Source organism: Electrona antarctica, assembly GCF_951216825.1.
Source record: "Electrona antarctica genome assembly, chromosome: 13".
NCBI classification, from domain to species: domain Eukaryota; kingdom Metazoa; phylum Chordata; class Actinopteri; order Myctophiformes; family Myctophidae; genus Electrona; species Electrona antarctica.
The window spans coordinates 21,484,691-21,509,005 of NC_136794.1; the positions used below are offsets into that span (position 1 = coordinate 21,484,691).

The following is a 24,315-nucleotide window of genomic DNA, read 5'->3' on the forward strand; positions in this document are numbered from 1 at the left end:
TTTTCAATAACTTATATAAGTCAGGCCATTGTTTCTTGTTTCTAAGAACTTATGTAAAATTCAAGTTTGTGAGTTTGATTCCCAATAGGGTAATAATATTGCTTTACTATTGGTATCATGAAATTAACAAAACAGTGCTCTAATTGAGTGTTCAATTATTTAAATCTGCCCAAAATCTCCAATGTTGGAACCAACTGGATTGGATCCAACGATTTTAAATATCTCCTGATCACATCACATGAAGGCACTTTCATCTTTAAAATGATTAAACCACCACTTTTTGTGTTACAGCACTTAACAAGGACTTAACTACCACCCATTCTAGGTCATCTGTAATATCTTCAGCTGGTCACAGATCAGTTGTGACCACCATGTGGGATTCAGAAAGGATATCCATCCTCTCTCTCTCTCTCTCTCTCTCTCTCTCTCTCTCTCTCTCTCTCTCTCTCTCCTGCTCTACCCCCCCCCCCCCCCTCCCCATCTCTCTCTCTCTACCCCCCCTCCCTCCCACCCTCTCTCTCTCACATACACACACACACACGCGCACACACACACACACACACACACACACACACACACACACACACACACACACACACACACACACACACACACACACACACTCTCTCTCTCTCTCTCTCTCTCTCTCTCTCTCTTCCCTTTCACCCCTCCACAGCCCTTTCTCTCGTACTCTTTGGTTTTGCGGTACCGGTCGCCATCACAGGAGCCTGTAGCAGGCTTGCCATCAGAAAGTCGAGTGCCACAAGGTGCCTTTTTCTATTTGTTTGTTTCATGCTACGCTGCACCAGCCACTGACCTGTGGTAGCCATGTCGCGCGAGACGGAGGCAGGTTCATCCAATCAAAGGCGGGGCTGAAAATTAACACACTGATCTTTCCATTTCATGAAGAAGGACTATGGGGAATGTTGTGGCCGTAGTATGGGTTGAGATTTGTTCCCATTTTCCAGATGATTTTATAAATCCCAAAATATACAAATAAGCAAGCTATTTCTAAAGATTATCTTTTAATATTGCAGAGTTAATCTTTTTCTTCTTCTTCTTTTTTCCTTCAAAACAGTGAATTCAATCTGAATGCCTCAGCCTGCATTTCAGCATATGCAATATTCATAGTTGAGCCATTGACTGCTATCCTGGTGGCAAGGATTTGGAGAGGGAAAGTTCATGTGCATTTTTGATGGATTGTGCATGTCTAGCCCTACTCTATATGGATGGAAAGCTTGTTTGAAGGTCAGTGATTCTCTTCAGTGAGAGTGTTCCTGCCCTGCGTTCCTTTTTGGAGAAGAATATCTCCAGCTTCCAGTCCATATTTCTCAAGTGCTTGCAGGATGACTAGGTTGGATGACCTTGATTCCTCACAGAGATGAATGTCTTTGAACTGTCCTCCTTCCCCCTTTTTCTCAGGGAACTCCGTCATGAAGAACAAAGATAAGGAAGTTCTCATATCTTTCTGTGCCCCTTTCGTGTTAAATATCTACCCCTGTTTGTTATTTCAGAGGTTTACATGCACGCACGCACGCAGGGCACAACTGAATTTGAACAAACCCACTTTCATCCTAGCTTTCAACCATATTCCGTTATTCACATTACAGCTTAAAGCATTTGACAATCAATCACCTTGTGCCAGCCAGGTGGTATGCTTTATATTTCTATACTTGCATTAAGGAAATGGGTCAATATGTACAGTAGAGTTTGTGTGTGTGTGTGTGTGTGTGTGTGTGTGTGTGTGTGTGCGTGCATGCGTATGCGTGCGTGCGTGCGTGCGTGCGTGCAAGCGTGCGTGCGTGTACATGCACGTGTGCATGCATCACATGGCTTTGTGCTAGCACATACGAAAGAAAGGGGGCTTGAGCGGGGGCCGAGGAGATCTGGAGGGTTGGCAGGTGCGTTATTGCGGCAGGGCTCTGCCTAGCTTGACACGTGTGTGTGTCCCTAATCTCTGGTTGATATGACATGGCTGTGTAGGATTTCTCCTGTCTGCTGTGACACATACAACGTACACACACATGCACACAACCCCCCCCTCACACTGTCTAATGCACCCACATGTTATTTACACACACACACACACACACACACACACACACACACACACACACACACACACACACACACACACACACACACACACACACACACACACACCTTCTGCTCCCTTCTCGACCCACAGCCCTCCTCCTATGGGGACTCTCACCAAAGGGTGGCCCACCGAGGATCAGACAGAGCTGGAACAGGAGCTGAGCCCTGCACCCGTTTGGCATCATCTACCGTGGACGTGAACCTGGAGCCCATAAGGGAACTCTGCATATTGTGTCTGCATAACAATCGCACTCTTCAAACATGCACCTCTGTGCATTCATGCACACATATACAGTATGTATAGGTCGACACACAATGGCAGGATCACATCAGTCAGACATGTATTGTAGACTACATGTATTTCTATTCATGTATGCTTTTTTAAAGTTATTTAATTTCAAGGCTGTTTACCTCCAGCCATTCATTGCTGAGAAGGTTCCGGTAAAACTTACTACATGCAGGGTTTGTTTATGATCTATGGATAAAATAAGAAGGAGGCCATTACTTTGGTGACACATTGGTTAAACTTTCAAAATATGTCACGTCAAAACAACCAAAATGCATCCCCTGTTGTCTTAGATTTTGTAATTTTGTTCATGCCTTTAACAGACAATTGGCGTTTTAACCAATTTAACAGAGATGTGTTTAATGTGTCATTTTGTATTTGGACAAGTGAAGACTAAATATTTCAGGTGTATTGCTGCGACTGCAGGTCGCAACAATACACATGAAATACACAATACACAATACACATGAAATTAAATCGTACATTTTTGTCCGTCAGTATATCACTCAAAATCCCCATACATGGGAAAGCCCCCATATATGGGGCCCAGGTATTGTGACATCATGTGACATCGGAGATCCCTGATGTCATAGTAAATGCGACCTGCTGTCGCAATTAAGCCCATATATGGAGATCCCTGATGTCATCAATATTGGCCAGCAACTCTACATCTGACCTCAAACCTCAAACCCATAGATCTCCATATATGGATATATGTCAAAACCTGTTCTGTTCTGTTCCATATGTTGATCCCTCCCCATCCATCCTTCCTCTTCGATGTCTTTCTTTTGACTGATACCTGTCCATTTAAACTCTAGACAGGCCTGCCTTCAAAGTTATTAATGCAGCCTGGATTCCGGACTGGGTTCCGGCAGCTGGCGAAAACTAGAGTTCTCAACAGGCCCAAAAACAGGCCCGAAAAAGCCCGGCCCTACCTGGGCCCTCATCAAACCCTGTACACTCAAGACGCTGCCACCCTTAGATCTCCATATATGGAGCTGACCTGTTCTGACATTCCATATGTTGATCTGACCTCATCAAACTCTGTACACTCAAGACACGCTCATCATTCCATATGTTGATCTCGCCCTTTAGGGTCGCTTCTCGCCCTCAGTGATAACTAGCTAGAATATTGCTTTCATTTCATTCTGAAAAAAACGGCATTTATGTAACCCTTATTCTATTCTTCCAACCACTCAAGGTCAGTCACACAGCTATGCAAGTGTGATCATCAGGAGCACCTCTCCATCTCCCCCAACAGTCTGGGGTTCAGTGTCCTGCTTAAAGACACTTCAGGCAATCAATGTCAGGAGGAGCTGGTATCAAACCGAGAACCTTCCTATTCCCGGAAAGCCGCTCCTACTTCTACTTCCACTGCGACCTTTGTAAGGTAACATTTTTGTACACATGTACATATACAGTATTGCATTAAGTTGACAGCATGAACGACCACACAGGAAAGGATCTACGGCACTTTTGGTTTTGGTTTTCATCAGAAAATTCAAGTGCATCTGGCCAAATTTCTACTCAAGGTTCCAGATACCAATCTGCGCACCATGGGGGACCGGGCCTTCTGCTCGGCAGCACCACGCCGGTGGAACAGCCTCGCCATGGACTTGAGAGTGCCGCAGACTGTGAATCTTTTAAAACAGGCCTGAAAGGTTTCCTATTTCGGAAGGCCTTTTCGTGTTAAATTGTTGTGACCGATGTCCCTTTTGCGCTTGACTTTTTCATTTTTTAATAACCCTGTATTTTCTTACCTTCTATGATTGATTATGCGTTGTGCCACCGGGTTTACACCAGGTGTTGATTATATGCCACCGTTTTAGCTAAAAGAAAATGAAAATCCATTGTGCACATCATGTGCATGTCGTCACTTGCACACCATATTAGAGCAATTAAAAAAACAGCCTTTTAAAAGACATCATAAGCGAGGGCCATATGGGAAAGGCGTCATTAAGCTGCATTCATACTCCAGTTTGTGGTGATAGCTTATCACCGCGGTGTAGTTTTTTAAGGGTTAGAGAACTACAACATTACGTCATTCGCCGCAGTGATCAGCTATCACCGCGGACCCCGACACATCTCTCTGTTTTTACTATCAGACAAGTCCTTTCACTCTGGAACTATCACCCCGTTCACTGATTGGTCTACAAGTTGGGTGGGCGGTTTTGCAGGCATGGGGGTTTTGCATCTGAACCAGAGGGAGGCGGAGTCAGTGCTTATAAGGACATCACCGCGAGTATGATGGCCTCGACTCGTTATGAAGGTGACGGTGATAAGGTGAAGGTGATAATTTATCAACTAAAACTGGAGTATGCATGAGCCTTTGGCGTCCTATGGCATTTTTAACCATCTAGCAATCTGGGATTCCTTGTGAATCTACTACCCAGTGAAGCTACTACCCAGGGTAGTAGCTTTCCTGCACATAGACAAAGAAATTGAAACCTGGGAATTGACCAGTGAAACCGGTCCGAGGAATCGAACGAGGTACCGAACCAGGAACCTTTCTGGCAACAACAAATCTGAAATCTGAAACAAGTACGCTCCTATATAAGTCCAACACTGACCAATAGGTAGGTATGACAGGTTTTTGACATTAACGCACGCACACGCACACGCACACAAACACACACACACACACACACACACACACACACACACACACACACACACACACACACACACACACACACACACACACACACACACACACTGATTTAAAGACAGATGTGCATGTGTGTGCTTGATGTGTTTCACTTCACATAAAGTCAGTATCACAAACCATAACACAGGATTCTTGCTGGAACTGATCCAATGCATCTGAGCATGTTGACATTTCGCATCATCAGTGGGTGGGATACTGTAGTTTGCAGTTATGCATTGAATCAAATTGTCAACGCGAGGTGTAAACGAGGGAGACGTGTTTTTAAAACATTTTTGTGTCACAATCAGACCGTTGAACCTTTTAGTTTATATATCCTTCAACATGAATAATGTAGCAAATTTATGAAATAATGGCTATTTATATCATATATTAGTTGGTATATTGCCATGATAACATTATGTAGATTAAATGATTATACACCACTTCCTGTGTGATACTTCATGTCCTACTCATCATAAATGTGTTCTCTAATCTGTGTCTAGTCTAATAATCTTTTATCCCCTCAATCTCCTCTGGCCTCACCCCAGAGACCTAATGCATCATTTGAAGCTCATGCAATTCACTGCTTCCCAAGCCAGTGGCTCCTCACCAGCCAGATTGAGGCATTTTTCACCACTTAGAAACATACACTCTGCGTCCAATCCCTCCGTTCCTTAATATGTCCTCTATTACCATCAGGCATTTATGCCTGTTTTTTCTACTTCAGTAACCACTGAGCACTGGCTTCATTAAAACTAATTGAATCGGAAACATGTCCGCCCTAGGAAACATTAACTCTTTCTATAAAGGAAATTTCCGATTCCGTTCTGTCAATAAGGTCAAAGGACTCTGCTCATGTGTTCAATATTGATGCATGCTATGCCCATAAACCTCTTCTCAACTGGAGGGGTATTTCGCTGCTTTGCACAGGTTGTTCTTATCAAAGTACAATCTAGGATGGGTTCTGGTGATGGTATAAGAATCGCCGCCTCAATGTTTACAGATTTATGTTAAGACATGTGCAGACACCGCTTCCTTCCAGTGGAAGGACCTGTCGATTTCATTGCATTATTAATTTCTTGAAGTTAGCACAACTGAGCCCTGGTAACAAGCATTGCATTAATGGATTTTGCTTTGCTGACCACACTTGAGACAATAATTTGATTGACATCCATTAGAAATCAATGTGCAATAACAGACTTTCCATAGCTGTTTAATACAAAGTAAATATGTATGAGTGATCTGACTTGGCGTCAGGTCGAGTCAATCCCCTTTGAAAGGATCTTTGCAAATGATTAACCTCATTTTGCTTGCGCTGTCCGGGTTGGTAATGGCCATTAGAGCTAAGAAGGAGTGAGGCCTTTGATTTTTGGCTCCTCATCATTCACAGCTTGTCGCATCCCTTCATCCTTCATACATGGCTGCTGAATTGATTGTCTGTTTAGTGCTATGAATGATAAAGCTGCTCTGGGGCCACCGGCTGCTATACAGACAGACAGACAGACTGACAGACAGACTGACTGACTGACTGACTGACTGACTGACTGACTGACTGACTGACTCCTTGCATGCAAGCAGGATTTCTTCTCCTGCTTACCGGTATATTATTTATACTAGCAAATGCTATTTAACAATGATAACATTACCATAGGTTAAATCAGAAGGTACAGTAATATAATTAATATAATATAAGTAATATTATAATTCTCCATTGGCTCAATGGAGAGCATATCTCTGCCAGGTAATCTCTGATGTCATCAACATGATAAATGAAGCAGTAGATCGGGGATCGACGTGGATCTGATTTCATGAATTCACAAATGTGAAAAATATTCAACACACAAAATATTCACAATATGTGAAAATGGACTACTAGTAGTGCACAATAAATGTAGCCCAGTGGTTTGCGAGGTTAGCCGTGGACAGAAACACATACAGACTAGTACAGCTGAAAACGTAATCTCCCCCCTTGCCTTCGGCCTGGTGGAGACAACTAGTACAGCTGAAAACGTAATCTCCCCCCTTGCCTTCGGCCTGGTGGAGAACCAGACTATAGTTGCTCTTAATCTAAAGTGCAATCAAACTCATCAACTCATTATTCTTGTTTGTTTCTTGTTAAGGACCCATGGGGTCCACAAGTTGTAACAGATTCAGATAGCAGTCTTGTTTTACTGACCTATATGTTTCCAAAACAGCAGAAATATAAAGGGAACAGAGGAGTGCAACGTAGACTTGATGAGGAATACAGGGCAGTGTAAAGTAGCAGAAAAGTGCTGAGGGACGGGTATTAGAGGAACACTACACAAATTACACAAGACAGTTGTGACTTGTGAGACAATGATAATACTTCTGTCAAACAGCAGAGTGTGATGCTTTTGAGAGTATAGGTAATTACATGATACAGTACATCTTCAGGAGAAGTGAGAATGTTTGGAACGAAATAAGGAACATATTGAAACTATATAGGTCTATTTCAGGTGTATATACTCTGTCAGCAGTAATTTATGAGATTCTGAATTAAATTACTCAAATTAGTTAATTTCATATGAATAATAAAATAATATTTTAATGGCATGATTTATAAGACAAATGACAGAAAAAAGTATTAATCATTTCAATGACTTTTCTTTTAACCATCATTTGAATACATTTATTGCCACAGCCAATGTCCTGTATTTCTTATATTGTACGTTCAAGTTCATGTATGTTGAAGATTCTTCTCTGTTTTCAGGTCTTTGCTGCTTTGATGTAGAGATGCCAACAAATACATTTGCCTTCACCTACTCATCTGAGGCGTCATATCTAACTACAATAATGACATTAGTAGCAATGGGTTTTCGTCCTCTCTAAATGCGTCTTCATTCAGTAAAGAAAAGGGTCACATGTCCAGCCACCATGGGAATCGTATGAAGTGAAAGTGTGGCCTTGTCCTGGGTTTCCCAGCATGGCTCATTCATAGCCTTTCAACCCACAGTTGACTCAGGGTCAACACTGTCAGCATAAGAATCTTTGTGAGAATGGACAGACTTTTGATAGAGAGCTGATAGATATTACAGATGGGGGGAGGGTGTAATGACCAGCATGTTTGATGGTCCAGGAGGTCTTCTTACAATTTAGCTGACTACAGTACGCTCCACCATCAGCCAGCATGCCAAACAGTACTGTACATGCAAGCCTGTTAAGTTGCATCACTTGCAGCTGTGCGTACACTCAAAGTAAAGAATTTTACTGAAAGAATTTTACTGTGCATCCATGGAATTTATTGTGAGGTGTATATGCATGTGTATGTATATCAGTATCTTTATATGTTCCACCTGTGTGTGTGTGTGTGTGTGTGTGTGTGTGTGTGTGTGTGTGTGCGTGCGTGCGTGCGTGCGTGCGTGCGTGCGTGCGTGCGTGCGTGCGTGCGTGCATGCATGCATGCATGTGTGGGAGTGTGCTTGCATGAGCATGTATGTGCGGGCATGTAAGATATGCGTATCTAATGGTGGCACCGTAATTGTGAGCTATAATTTTGAGCTTTTTGCTCTCTCTCCAGGCAATTACAGCACAGCAAATCTTCTGTGTTCTTCCTACAGGGGCTGGCACATATAGTTGCCTATACATTCTGGCTTCTATATTTATGGTATAGCTGGAGCCTATGAAACCATATAGCCATACTGATTGCAAAGAATTTATTTTATTTATCTGACTTACATGTGCTGATGTTGTAAATATGATATTTCTGCTAGTGTCAAGTGTGTGAGAACTAATAAGTTACCCAAGTTTTTTTTAATGAATTTTAAATAAAAATGCCTGCACAGCACATATGGCACATACATATAGCCTATCCATGCACAAACAAATTCAAACCCCATATGGTTTGAGTCAGTAGAATGAACTTTGACATTGCAAAGCACCCTTACAACAAATCTGCTAAATGTCAGCAAACCGGTTATGAATATGATCCCAATTTGTCTTGGAATTAGTACTTTGCAGTGAAGATCTAATTATTTAGACAATTTATAGCCTTCTGCTAATATCTCTCAAGAGAAGCTGTTCCCTTCATCTTGATCATGTAATAAATTTGAAATCACTATAGATAAGTCCCAGACATAGCCTCAGAGCCTGGCGTCACTTTTATTTCCGGATCCAGTAATGGAAAGCAACTATGACAGCGGTAGGTCTACATAGGCTACTTCTTTTTTCCTTCCCCGCAATCAGTCCCATAATAATAGGCTATATATTTTTTAATTTCTTGGTTTCATTTCTAAAAAGTATACCTACAGAATAGGATTTAGTGCTTCACAACATATATACATTTTGAATTCTGTTTGGAAAGACATTTAGGCTATATACACTGACTAATCAGTGACTGGGATGAAGAGGTATCAATGCATATACATTTCAGGGGTATTTGACCAATACAAAATATATATCTAAAGCCTATACGAGAGTTCTGCATGCAGTAGGCTAGTCAGGTGTCCGTGTCTTTGTGGGAAGCGATTTGAGGTTTTGTAATTTTATCAAGGTATATTTCAGACAGTAATAGTATAGACTAACAGGCTTAACCGCAAGACACGTGAATATTTCCAACGCTTTAAACGGATCTTCACGATCGATCATCAGAAACTTGAAAGCAGATGCAAACAAAGTGTGACACTTCCACAACTATCTGAAGTCTGGACACCTGCTACCAATCAAATCAATGTGAGGTCTTCCGTAATGACTAACAGCAGACCATTAACTTGTTTAAGTATAGCCTAATTTAAACTTGCTGAACATTAAAAGTTGTTAATTGTGGGTTAACAGCCTATGCCTCTTTCGAATTTTGTGATGTTTTTGTTAATTGTAGCCTACACCGCACGCAGCCTATACTCCAACCAAAGTTGTCGTTAGGCTATAGCGAAAGGTTCCCTGTCTATTTGCATATGCATAACATTTAACAAACAAAAAAAATCAGAAATGATTTGTGCTACATAGCCTTCTTCATGGAGAATCACCAAAAGCTAAAACAATGTATTGTTCTTTGACCGTTCTGCAAGATAAAAGATCTCCCCAAAGATGATGCAAACTTTTCATTCACTGTACTTTAATATCGCAATAATCACAATTATTATTATTATTATTATTATCTATCGAGTTTGGGTTATTTTTGGGAGTCAACAACATTGAATTCAGTCGCATAAATGTAGGCCTATATGCCTACATTACAGAGTGCAATGCTATTTCTGTAAAAGTCTGAGTAGTCTTATATATCTATTAATGAGGACCTTATTATAGCCTATTGTTACATATCCTTAAGGGACGACATTTGCATATGTGTTGTCTCTATGTTTCTATAACTATTTCATGAACGAGAGCGATACTGGGTTGAAATTCCACTAGGCCTATATAGGCCCAAGAGAAATTCTCCATGAGTGCAATGAACGAATCCTGAAGCAAAAAAAGGATGAAAAAGTGTCTAAAATTGCAGCTATATCCATGCGATTATTATTTATTTTAGGTCTATTTTTTTTAATTATAGGGCCTAAATGAAACGGGCCTCTTCTCTTCTATATTTTGTTATGGGAGGTGGGATTATCAAAGCAACGGCGCATTAAAACGCTGAATGAAAATTAGTCATGTGACTGGGGAAACAATTTAATTCCTCGTTGTGCTTAAACTGCCCATGTTGCAATTACGAAACCCCGAATTTAAAGGATTAAATCATTTAGGATAAATCGTTTTTCAAGGACATTATAATTTTAAAAAGTTTTATTTGTAAACATTAAATATTTCCTTCTCTCTCTCTCTAAACGTTTTGAATAGCTGCGCCAAATGCATTGCAATCGTCTCTAGTAAATACATCCATGATTGTAAAGATGTAGGCCTATACCGCACACTCATGATGAACCTTGGATATGATATATATTTTTTAATTTTCAAACGTGTTAAATCATATCTACCCAGACGTCTATAAGACATAAAACATAGACAACGTGCTCAGCATGAATTTGGATGGTTGGAAATTGTTTAAATTGCACCATGCTTAATGTAGCTTTTGGCAATATAAATAATAAATATATAGAAACGTTTATATTCAACAGCAACAATACTTACAACACATACAAACAAGGAATGTCTGACAGTTTTACAAACACCATGGGTCCCTCATTTTCTATACAGATGGAGAGATACTTTTCCACGTAATGCTTCATACATAAAAGGTGTGCCAGTACTACGAATCTGTATCAAATCTATCAGACTACATAGTGTCCGGTATATAATGTAGACATCACCTTAGCAAGTGCCTATTAAGAACCTACAAACAACATGCGTTGTATTTTCTGGATACTTTCAAACCTCGAGATCCTGACACATCATCACATAGGCACGAGTCATTAAAAAAAATCCAATATTTTCATTATAACAAACTTTATACACGTTATATAAATCGATGCATTTGACGCATCACATAATCTATCATAATATACAGTGTGTGTAGCCTATATATAAATGGAATATATTACAGAACTGAGTAGGCTATGCTTAATCAATGGAGAGGGTGTTAAATAAACAGTAAAATAATTGCAAGACCGAATTAATTAAGTTGACAAAATGTCCATTGGAGAGAAGCCCCCGGTGACCCGGTCACATGAGGATTGGTTCGTTTGGCACTCACAATAATTTCAAGGAATTACAGAAACATATTAAAACAAGGACTCAGTTTCTTCTCGCCTCCTCTTTTTCCACCTTTTTCACTGCTCCTCAATCCTAATGGGTGCTGTTGTTTTATTTGCCTATACAGAACTTGCAAATATTCATAAATAATATGGTAAAAATCTGCCAGGCTGACTCAAACAGTCTTTGGAAGTTCTTTGAGGTCTCGCCAAAAAAGCAAACGTCAACTTAAAAAGGTAGAGTGTCAAGGAAAAGTTTGTCGATTATTGCTGGCGGAGGGACTAAGTCTTCTAGTTTTAAGTAAAAGATACGCTGCAGACCTTGTGTACATAGTGTGCGTAGTTCGGGGAGCTTTCCCAAAAGTTTTGACAAGTAGTTTGGACGATTCAATCCACCGCCATTGAATGTCACTTGGTCTTTGAGGCAGTTGACTATCTTGTTTTGAAGATCTTCGACCCTCTTGGGTTCCTTAAGCCCGTGTCGCTCTGAAATGTTAATACCAACAAAAACTGAGACAATTTCACGAGAAATTAAGTCTAAAGTATATGCTCATATTATATAACGGGGAGTATATATCCTAGTATGAATGGCCTATATGGTGCAGTGTGTTAGCTGTTAGGGCTTAGGGGACACATTAGCAAATAAATGTCGCCACCCACCTGTTACCATGGCCAGAGCTGCGATGCAGGAGAACGCTGAGATGTCAATATTCATGCCCTGCAGGTTAGAAGAAAACTCCGCGATAGCGTCTATCCATTCTCCAAATCCACGCACGCACTGGAGCCTGTGCAGGACCACTCCATTACAAAAAATAAGTTTGCCTTCCACTGGGTTGGACCTGTAATTAATAACAAAGTGCCATTAATTACCCTGAGCAATAAATGGGGATTTAAAGGGGGTCCTAATTATTGGGTATAGCTAATAAAAGGCGAGGCAGTGAAGCATGAAGGGGGCTGATGTTCATTAGAGTCTAGGGTTATTTTATAATTACCGAGCTTACCTGTATGCCAGTCGCAGAACAAAAAGCTCAAGGAAGGCTGACTCGAAAAGTAGGTCCTGATCTTGTCTCGGCAGGTCAGAAAACCCAGGGATCTTCTCCGCCCAGCCTCGAATAATCTCCATGGAGCCCGTCAGGAGATCGTAGAACTGCTGGATGTGATGAGTATCGTCTCCGGTCATTTGGTAGTCAGGGTTAGCCTGGAACTGGAATTTAATTTAAACAGGGCTTAATGAGGTCCTTTAAAATATATAATCCGTGAAATTGCAATGCCCATTTCCAGGAGGGGGAGTGCTTTTCTACTATTAAATTCATGTCTTCTTTTATTGAGTTCTCCGTTTCAAAGCAATTTACTTAGTAAAATATGCCACCTTAAAAAGCCTGACAAAGTTAAGAATGCAAGGATGTGAGTTACACCAAACTTTTCAAGTCAATAAATTGTGAGCGCACATTTAGCCTAAAACGGAGAGACCATGCAGGCAGCGGACCATTTACTTCAGTTCTCGCCCACAATAATGACTGTTGAGTTATAACACGTGTTGAACAGTGTTGAGGAAGAATGATCTTACTCGGGAGTAGTCCAGCGATGACATGGATGGGTTCGAGTCCACGTGAGCTCTCACCAGTGCGCTGATCAGGCTCACAGGCGGGGAGGGTGGGGATGGTTCCTGGGGACTTTTAGGTTTGGATGGCAGGCGTCCTCTTCGACCTTTTAGATTAGCCGTTCGGACAACTAGTTTAGAGAAACACGACAGTATATTATGTAGGCTAGCCTAGATGTATACATGCTGAATCTGATTAAAATAGTATAGCCTATATAGCTCACGCTGCACATTACGCGCGCAGCGCTGAAATATTATGTGTAATAAGTGTTGAGAGAAATGAAGTTGCCTTATATAGGCCTATACACATACCTTCTTTTACCATTCCAACGACGAGGCACTTCTGGAAACGGCAGTACTGGCAACGATTTCTTCGGCGTTTGTCAACAGGACAGTTTTTATTCGCCAAACACACATATTTAGCATTTTTCTGCACAGTGCGCTATATGGGAGAGGGAGAGATAAAACAAGATTTAAACATTCATGCATGCCAATATCAAAGTAGGCCTAATAGGTTTATAGCCTATAGAAAATGACCTGTAGCCTACATTAACTGATGTTAATGATGACAGCTGATGGAAACATGCATTGAAAAGATTAACATGATATTATATACCTTCCTTATCTCATGTTTATATGCGCGGAGCAAAAGCACATATAGGCTATTCAATAAATACAAATTCGTGGTCATTCATAATTTATCTGTCCCCTTGAGACACATTTAGAAAGGTATAGATTGTGTTTTTCAATCAGGTTTTGATAATAAGTGATAGGCCTATATTACATTGTTTTATATGTGCACTTGAAATAAATAATTGGCGAACTCGGCCATGCACATCGCAATAACTGTGATGTCATCAAATTACATCCCACATTTCCTTATACATGAGCAACATTTAACATTCGCTGTGTGTGATTAATTAGGCTATAGGCCCGCTACGATCACTTTTGTTTCTTAATGTATATTTATTTATCTTGCGAGACAACAATCCTCAGTGTTAATTTATCCACCGGTCCATTTGGTTACAGCCTACACACTCTTTGATTAGTATTAGTAGCCTATACGTTTTATTTATAAGCACCTTTCAAAACACAAAAGTTACAAAGTGCTGCCTTTAACACTGAGGATGTTTATTACTTTGTGGGAAATGACACTGATTCATGCATGGTGATAGGCTACTGCATGTCTGCAAGCCCACCTTGAAGAATCCTTTGCAGCCCTCGCAGGTCCTCACTCCATAGTGCTGGCACGCCGCGTTGTCCCCGCACACCGCGCATAGACCCTCGTTTGACGGAGATCCCCTGGACGGGGGCGACGGAACTTGGCTGTCCATCAGCTGGTGGCCGTGGCCGAGCTGCAGGGAGTGGGGGAAGGCCAGGCCAGCCTGCTTCCTGATGGCGCTGGGGACCACAAAGCTCTGACTGTCCAAGCCTCGGTGCGCGCCCGGGTTGTCGTGGTTCATGGACACGTGCAGCGGGCCGTCGAAGCGCATCTGACAGCTCGACACGGGCGTGCCGGGCGGCGACTGTTTGAACGAGAACAGCGACAGCCTCGACACGGGATTCTTCCGCTGATGGTCCATCATGTGAGAGGTCGCCGCGACATAGTTCTGGTGGAAACTATGGAGGGAGCCGGGATCCTCCCACATGTGATTGGGCTGAACCTGGAAGTTTGGCGTGCTCGGTGCGTGGGGCGAGTTGGGTTTGAAATACATAGGCCCAGAGTGCGCCATAATTTCCTCCGCCTGAGGTGGCATGTGACTCTGCTGGTGGTGATAGCCGTGCATCGGCACGTCCTCCACCTTGATGGAGGACTGATCCCCGGTGTGTGGCATCTGGTACAAACAGGGCGGTTTCACGTCGTAATTGGTGGTATAGTTGTCCATGAATGTGCTGAAACTAGGGAGAGAGGTCGTCGCTGTGATTTCAGTGTTGGTCAAGTCCATGCTAAACTTAACAAACTCGGGCGTTAGGAAGTCGCAGCTGTATTCTCCTGCGGTGTGGTAGCTGTAGCTCTGGGAAGCAGGACTCGCTCCTTGGGGTGAAGATCCATACTGAGCCTGAACGCAGGGCATGGCTGCAAAAACAAACACAATATAAATATAACAACAATAGCATTACAATTATTTTAAGTAGCCTAATACAAATGCAACACAAATGTTCTTATTATCGTTTTACTTTGCACGAGAGAAGCTGTTTAAAATGACTCCACATGTGTGACAATTCACGAAAACAACAGTCAATGAAATAGCACAGAATTATAGAACTGCCTTTTTTGTTATTTGTAAATAATGTCCCATAGCATACCTCAAGTCTTCTGACAGTTTTTCGATGACACTCGAAATGGGTATGTCAGGAGGGCAGGATTCAAGAAAACAGCTCTGTTCTGGAATCTTCCCCTATTAAAATAGACAACTTTTACTTTGCTGATTAAAAACTCTCTCTCCCTCTCTCTCTCTCTCTCTCTCTATATATATGCTATAGATATAGGCTAGATATATAGATTAGATATAGATAGGCCTACATACATAATGATCATGAACTAAGCGGTTCGAATAAGGTATAATGTGAAGCTTTCACATTACGCACGAATAACGCACATATATAGGTAGGCCTACTCAGTGTTTAATTAAATAAATGCATTATCAAATGCACATAAACAAATGCACATAAACAAATGCACAAAACAAATGCACAAAACGTTCTGGTTTGATTTAATTCAAAATATGGAGTGCTATATTGAGATTTGAGAATAGACCAACTGTGATTCATGGCCAGATTCAACTCCCAACAGTTTAAATAACAGGTTACTTTCCAAACACTATAGCTGTATTATAAACTGCAAAGCGCAAAATTAATGAACATGGCTCGAGTCAAGCTGACATCACATAACTAAAACTCTGTCACGAGAAATAAAGATAAACCTTCATACCTCTTTCACATCAGAAAAGTGGCGTTCAATCCATGCAATAGGCACGCAGGGAGTATTCATCAATTTCTGTAAAAAGCTCCAAAACGTGTGAGCGTCGATACCCAAGAATGCCAAGGCAAACCGTGCAGTCTCCAAAGCACTGAGCGCGACACGAGCATCGACTACCCCGTCTGGCCAATGTGGCTTTGTTTATGTGAGCGCTGGGTACCACGGCCCACGTGTTTCACATGTCAACGTCATCGGCGTCGATAGTGACTTGCACCAATCCGTTGTGGGACATGCTCCTGTTTGCTCCAGACCGATTTCATCTGTGCTATGGGTTCTGTTGCCTTTTCTATACATGCATGGATATGATACCGCATTGGTTTTAAGCTGCTTATGGCATCAATTGAAAACGGACAATTAATTTAAAAAAAACATAGCAAAAAAACAAACAAGTATTCTACATTCTATCTGTTAATAAGGTGCTAAAATAATAGCCCAGGACACAGTTCAAAAAACTTCTATAACCCTGCATGCTATTGATCTTGTGGGCGCATGACGTCGTAATCTATTTATTATATGTTTCTCATCGAGATATGCTGTGTTTTTGTTTATTTTGTACCACAATGAGACTGCAAGACTTGCACTTGTTTCAAGCAGCCCTAATGGAGCAGGGGTCAATATTATTCTTTGTTATCTCCTGACAGGATTGCTGTATTTCAATTGTGCGCCAAATATAGACCTCAAATGGCGGTGGGTGTGTAGGGGCCCCTACCTATTCAGAGCGCTGGTGCAGCAGCAGCCTATGTGTGAGCCATTGGCAGAGGGAGAGGGGAATAATTAGCAGGCCTGTGGCCAGTTGTCATGGTTGAACCAATTTAGTCCCCAGAGAGGGAAATGTGATAGGAGTTGGCAGAATAGAGAGTGACGCAGAAAAACGCTCACTTTGACGCAGTTGCTGCTTGCCTGAGCGTTCCCAAAATAGAGTCTTTCTGGCCCTATTGTTCTCAAATGGAGAATCTCAGTATGATCTTACACTAACACGTCGTAGCCAATCCAGTTAGTGGGCATATAACCGGCTGTTGTAGAGTTATAGGGATATTGCTTTGCTACGAGTCTATAAAACGAGGCAGAGCTAATCAAATAGGCTAACTGCAAATGTTGACAGCTGACTTCATATAATTCCACATCCACATTCATAGTCAACAATGACATCATCGTATCCCACAGAATAGAATGACGAACTCTACTGACTCCTGCACCTTTATTATGGACGTTTCCATTAGCCTATAGTGGAAAAAGACCTGCTGCTGACTGAGGCACAAGAGCAATGTTTATGAAATACAAACTTTACATCACATGGTTACACTCACCTCTAGAGGACACTATTGTTCACCACCTATAGATCGGCCAGCCCCCTATCCTATTTACTTTTTCTTGGCATAAGTTGCAATAACCTATTAACGCCTAACCCCAACAATGATCACTCCAAATCAACTCTCTGTAGGCCTACATGAAAAATGACTCTTAAAACTAAAATAAATAAATAGACATAATAAAGTGGCATTGATCAATTTAATTGATCAAACAGACCACTGCATCACGAGTCAAAACCTAAATACATGTTGTGTCATAATCATGGGCATTGGGCCTGCACTTGAACTTGCGTTACAGCTTAACCAGATAGACCTAATACCAAACTCTCCTTTAATATCACATTACATGAGTTTTCTTGCATATGTAGTGCATGTAGACATTAACACATAGGCTAAGCCAATTAGACCTATATCTGAAAAGATGCACAACCGTATAGGCTGACCATGTGTATAATACCCTCAATATACTGTTGTCCATTTGCCAATTATAATTTAGAATGAAAACACAATTAGCAGTTTAATTGCCCATTTTAGTGAAGAATAATTAACTTCCTCATTTATATGCACGATTAATTGACAATCATTTGAAAGTGAGTAGGTAGGTGTTTCCTGAGTTGACACATTATAATATCGTGGAGTAGGTGCCATTGCCAATCATTGTGTAGGCTGCGTGTGCGCGCGCACAGGGGCCTGTGTGTGCGCGCGTGTAGGCCTGCAATATGTATACACTTCTTCTTGATGAAAGTGTTGACAGGATAGAAAGTTCTGTTCACAGTACACATTTTCTCCATCCAGTCCAGTTCCCCTTTCAAAGGAGAGAGAGAGAGAGAGAGAGAGAGAGAGAGAGAGATAGAGAGAGAGAGCGAGAGAGAGCGAGAGAGAGCGCGCAGAAAATAGTATTTATAATTATTATTACATTTTTGAATATATTAGAGAAAACATGATCATGATGCATAGCCTTTCCTTTATTAGATGGCGCCTTACTGGAATGGAGACTATCCTACGCCAGTCGATGTTCATAAATCCATGGGCAACAGGGGTGTGACATAGGCCCAATCCCAATCCACTCCCTTGCTGACTCAATGAGCCCTCACTGACTTAGCTGCGCGTTCATGTGAAGTCTGCAAGGGCTTGAGGGATGTCCCATTTGAAATCGGTAAGTCAGTGAGGGCTCAGCCCCGCCCCTTTATGTGCCCTTTGCCAAAGTCAGCATCAATGCTGACTTTAGCTGACTTTGGCAAAGAAATTACCCACAGTTCATAGCGTTACCAGGGGAATGAGGGGGATCCTCCGAACGTCAATCATTTAAGTATGCAAATTAGTTATGTATCGCGGTTAGAATGTCAACAAACACAATAGTGCTTTCTCACTGTTCTCAAAGGGAGACGGAATGGAAGGATAGGCTATATATTTAATAACAATAATAATAATAAGGGAAATATGATGACAAATGACTAATGAGCAAAGTAAAAGAATATGGAAATGCAATGTATAATGAATATTATTATATATGAATATTACAACCCCTATCACACAGGAAAGTGTATTTATGAAACTAATAATAAAACGATCAGCTTAAATACTAAAATAGACATGATAGACATGTCATGTAGGCACTGGCTGTGAATAAGGACAGTTTTTATAAAGTGATGCAAAGTAATGGCGGACTCATCTTCAAAGTGCTGTCCCATTCCTTTCACAACAATTTGGAGCCCTTGCAACCTCTCACCCTCAAGCACTTACAGCTGACGTCACTAAAGTCAATGAGGGTTCAGGGCTCAGGGATTGAGGGAGGCAATTGGGATTGGGCCATTGGATCGCTTTCGCGAAGGGTAGCCTGTGTTTGACGTAAAGCGACTGGCCAAGCATGTCTCATCTCTATTTCCTATTGGCTGATGGTGATGTCGATCATGTGCCAAAGTTAACCATACTTCCTGGTTTCGCCTGGTTGTTGTTAGCAACGAGATGCCTGCCGGATGTCAAATGTCCAACTCTGGGAGTTTTCATTATTCAGCACCCAGTAGTCCCGATCTGTGTTTGACGACGAGCTTCATAGCTTTCAGAGGCAACACAGTAAGTTTCTTCCATCACATAAAATGGGCTTTACGTAGAGACTGTCACTGTCACACAGCATTAGCCTAATGTTAGCATGGTGTGTGTGTGTGTGTGTGTGTGTGTGTGTGTGTGTGTGTGTGTGTGTGTGTGTGTGTGTGTGTGTGTGTGTGTGTGAGTGTGAGAGAGAGAGAGAGTGGAGAGAGAGAGAGAGAGTGGAGAGAGAGAGAGAGAGAGAGTGTGAGAGAGAGAGACACCATGGGGCTGCATCACAGTATTTCTTCATTGAACTTACTTGAGAATACTTCTATTCTTCCTTGTCGACTGCTATATAGCCCTGATTCTGAAACATGACTGTCATGTGAACCATGGCTAAAGCCCAAACAACACCAAAGGGTCGGGTTGGGACAAAACGCTTTTTAAGGTAAACCACACCAATGAGTTGCAATGAGTTGCATTGGTGTGGTCTACCTTAAAAACTGTTTTGTCCCAACCCGACCCTTTGGTGTGGTTTGGGCTTAAGGCTACTACACACTGGTTCAAATATGCATATATCTTCCATTGCTATTGATAATTTGAGGCAGTAGAATAGATAGAGCATAGATTGATTCATATTGATTAATTAATTAGTTAATTAATTAATTGATTGATTTGTTTCCCCCAATCATAAGTTCCAGTTATTCTCTGTGTAAGTAGAAGTTGAGGTGGTTTGCAAATTCTGAGTCAGACTGACAAACCTCATTTCATTTCAAAGCGCTGCAGGGTGTCAAACTTTCTGAGAATTAAACGGCCTCACCCGGGAGGCATTCCTTTGCCCCATGTCGTCTTCCCATTTCTAGATTCCCACTTTACAAGCTTAAATGTCCACTTAATATGCTTTAATGCTTGCTCTTTAGAGCCAGGGAGCACTTCATCACTTTAATACACCTTTATATAACACACTGTTAACTAGCAATACCTTCTGGAGCAGCTTGTCTTGCAGCTGGAAGGCGCCTCCATGGGATGATGGAGGTACCTGTTCACCATTGACAATGAGACAGTAAAATGGGGATTGAGGCTTCCACATAGCACTGCTGTCTATATCAGTCAGCGATGAATATTCATGAATCACAGTGTCATGACATGCTCTGTAATTGGCAGCAACATTAGTAATGACACTGCTGGTATCAAGTCCCTGCATATTCATGTCGTGGGGCAATATTTCCTCATGGTGCTGTTTTTTTTTCTCCCTTTCTCCTCCTGAAAGTGAAAATGTATTCTGAAGCTGCAGGTGTCCCTGGTGCCACAATCAATTGCTAGTTGGATCGTGCCCCAGTGAAAATCAGACAAACCATTAGTTTCTTTGTCATCCTCTTTGATTAAAAAGCTATCTAAATTATAAAAGGCTGTAAAGAGTCTAAATAGGTTAAACTGAATCTTCATAATTTGTACAAATGTATGCCTTAAGGACACATATTCACCATTTTGTTGCCATTGGCTAAATATATTAAATATCACTAACATGTGGTGTGGGCCAATGATAATGATTCACAGCCCAAAATGACACAGAGTTAAGATTATATGATGACTATATGATGTGTAATGTGTTTTTGCTGTCAGTAAACAATAAATTATATTTTATTCTGCCATCCAAGCCAGATGAGTTGTGATATCCGGTTTTGCCAGGCATGGAAGCCTGGATTAATCAAGGCTATCCACTGACAGTAATGCCACAGATTTAGCTGTGAATCCATTTCAGTCCAACTAAAGATTCCTAGAATATATGGTGAGGGAATTGTCTCAAGCTTTGCCTAAGCTGCATAGCTTTCTCCTTTAAGCGGCTGGATGGAGGATTGTTCTCCTATAGTGGCTCTAGTGTAGTGCAGTCCATGCAGCGCAGTGAACAAGTTATGGTGCTGCTGAAGCATTGCCTACCTGGTACAGTTCAATACCTTGGATACATATTAATTTGCTATGTGCTCCTCACCTCTTAAGCCCTATTTCAAAAATGAATAAACAGAAACAAAATAGAGACACCAGCTTGGAAGTGGTTAAGGCAGACTCATCTTATATATGCCTCTCTGTTACAAACTGCAGTTTCTTTGCATTGGATGGGCATGGCGTTCCACAAGGCAGTGAAATTGGACTGCTGTCCTTGCTAGTGGGAGGCTGTTAGCATTTTATGGCCTTTGAGTTTGCTTTTAGTATTTCATTTGTACCAGTGGGCAGCGGTGAACAAAAAGCTTCCAATTTATACCAGTGGTTTTGTGACCAAGCCACACCAATGAGCAAGGCACACCTTTATTCAAGGCAAAAATAGCCATTCTACAAGCTCGTCGGGCTTGTCCATCCATCCATCCATCTTCAACCGCTTATCCGTAGTCGGGTCGCGGGGGGCCGGGCAACAGCTCAACCAGAGTGCTCCAGACTTCCCTCACCAGAGCAACATTAGCAACTTCCTCCTGGGGGATCCCGAGACGTTCCAAGGCCACTAGGCCAGTGAGTTGATGTGTTTCCTCCAACTGCGCCTTGGTCTGCCCCGGGGTCTCCTCTCAGTGAGACGTGCCTCGAGGACCTCCCTAGGGAGACGCCCGAGAGGCATCCTAACCAGATGCCCGAACCACCTAAGCTGGCTCCTTTCCAGGCGAAGAAGCAGCGACTCTACTCTGAGTCTCTCTCGCGTGACTGAACTTCTCACCCTATCTCTAAGGCCAGCCACCCGTGGAAGAAAACATAGGCTTGTAGTTGTAGATCCGTTCTTTTTGTGTGTAATGTGTAAATGTAAAAGCATTTTAAAATTAAACAATTTTAATTCCTATAATGACATGCTCAAAATAAGGACGTCAAGTTGAAAGCGATTGAAAGTGGTTAAAATGCTGTGCATCAGCACATCATTTGGGAACCACTGGTAAATTCTATTTTTCAAAGAGAAATGCTTACCGGTATATTTTGTTAACTAAGGTGTATATATTAATAGAGACGGCACCCGGAGGAAACCCTGAGGCGAAATGGACCTAGTGGCCGAATTTGGTATTGCAGTGCTGGGCCAAACACATGAACGCGCTGGTCCGTTGACTATCATTGCGCACGTTCATGATGACACGTGAACGAGTGCAATGATAGTCAATGGCCAGCACGTTCATGTGTTTGGCCCAATCAATCCCAGAATGCACTCTGTTCCTACCCGGAAGGAGGAGTGAAATCGCCTCATGCGCTTTTGAGCAACTTAATGCAAGTGGATGGGAGGAGAAATCCAGTGCCGTCTCTATTAATATATACTCTAAGGTCCAAGCCCGAACGGCCTATGGTGAACACCGTCAGCAATAAAACTTTGATACACATATGCGTCTCCTCATGCCGAACACTTTTGTGGTCTGACTTTTGACCTCTGACCTTTAGATCTCCCACCATTTTGAATGATATGAAAAACAGTTACAAATCGAAATGTTTTACACGTGAACTCTGGACCTATATCGACAAAACATCTAAAGTAATTTAAAAATTAAAAATGGAGATTTTATGAGCCAATGAAAATTGCAGTTTTATGAAAATTTATGAAAAGTATAGGTCGCTGAAACCAGTCTTACTCCAGTTCGCGAAAGGGGGGCGCTATAGCAATCGTTTGAAAATGAAAACTTTGAACAGGCATAACTCATGCCTTGTTTGGCCAAAAGCCATGGACCTTGTTTACACATGTGTAACTCATGCGGAACACATCTGTCACTTTGACCAGTTAACTCTGCCCTCAGATTTTCTACCATTTTGAGCAGTTTGAAAAATGCTTAAACCTGATTTGTCTGTCTGTCTGTCTGTCTGTGATTGTTCTTATTGCTTGGCCCCGTCTTATTGCTGCTTGCAGCTATATTATCTTTTTTTGTCTCTGTCCCAAAGCATCAATGGGTAAAGAACACTGGAATACAATCTCAGTTTATACGAATACTGCACTCACTCTAGTGTGTTGCATCACTGCTTGGTGACAAATAGTATTGATAATACTGTGCCCGTGCAATGTGTACACTACGTAAACAATTCCATGGAATTCATGAATGCATGTCGTTTGTTATTACTTGACTTGTTTGTTTTAGGTAATAGTGTGCCATCCTTTTTAGCAACTTTACGCCCTGCTATTCGTCAAATTAGCCTATTATCTCTATGTAAACCTGCATGTGGCATGCAGATTTCAGTGAATAATCTAGAAGATAGACAATGTTTTGAAATGTTACAGGGTGGGGGGATATAAATTAGCATCTGATTTATTGTTTTTTACTGCTTGATGGTGTCGGTCTGTTTGTTTTTTTTCACCACAGAAAATGCATGCGTTCTTTTTTTCCTAAATCCATCATAAGGAATATGAAGACTTATGCATAATAATGAAAAGCATTTATTAATGTGCACTGTCCCCCGGAGTCATATGACAATGAAATGGATGGCTGCTTTTGTTTCGCCTCGATGCTATAGGCCCGAATGTTGCACGTGGAGGCGGCTGAACAGGTGAACATGTTCCTCATGGATGAGCTCCCGTCCAGAGAAGCTCAGCTGGCGGCCTTGTGTAGTACGGAGGAGTTTGACGTGCTCGTCGTTGGAGCCACAGGATCGGGCTGTGCCTTAGACGCCATTTCACGGAGTACGTTTGTCCACTGCCCTAGACAGAGATGAAACATAAACATAATACATCACATAAATAGCAGATACACAAGCTTACAATGCGAGAAAACGTATTGTG

At 41.7% G+C, this 24,315-nt stretch overlaps 1 protein-coding gene and 1 pseudogene across 2 annotated transcripts in view; one reads left to right on the plus strand and one right to left on the minus strand.

Annotated features, from left to right (window-relative positions):
• Positions 1-10,940: 10,940 nt before the first annotated feature.
• LOC306935281 (nuclear receptor subfamily 4 group A member 2) lies at positions 10,941-16,336 on the minus strand. Its single transcript, XM_079518254.1, has 8 exons — positions 16,204-16,336; positions 15,579-15,670; positions 14,471-15,348; positions 13,584-13,713; positions 13,239-13,402; positions 12,673-12,875; positions 12,332-12,510; positions 10,941-12,157 (listed from the first exon to the last, which is right to left on the minus strand). Exons 3-8 carry the CDS (start codon positions 15,344-15,346, stop codon positions 11,901-11,903), a joined length of 1,809 nt encoding a protein of 602 aa, XP_079374380.1. The 5' UTR covers positions 15,347-15,348; positions 15,579-15,670; positions 16,204-16,336; the 3' UTR covers positions 10,941-11,900.
• A 7,706-nt stretch (positions 16,337-24,042) lies between these two features.
• LOC306934883 (glycerol-3-phosphate dehydrogenase, mitochondrial-like) overlaps positions 24,043-24,315 on the plus strand; it is a 33,818-nt pseudogene continuing 33,545 nt past the window's right edge. The window contains exon 1 of the transcript in view: positions 24,043-24,216. The product of the transcript in view is annotated as a glycerol-3-phosphate dehydrogenase, mitochondrial-like (transcript). The remainder of the gene's footprint in view (positions 24,217-24,315) is intronic.

Coding starts and splice junctions, on each gene's coding strand:
- LOC306935281 (XM_079518254.1), bottom strand. CDS start 15,346: ATGCCCTGCGTTCAGGCTCAGTATGGATCTTCACCCCAAGGAGCGAGT. Junction 13,714..14,470: donor GCTGCAAAGGATTCTTCAAG/GTGGGCTTGCAG, acceptor TCTCCCATATAG/CGCACTGTGCAGAAAAATGC. Junction 12,511..12,672: donor GTTCTGCGACTGGCATACAG/GTAAGCTCGGTA, acceptor TATTAATTACAG/GTCCAACCCAGTGGAAGGCA.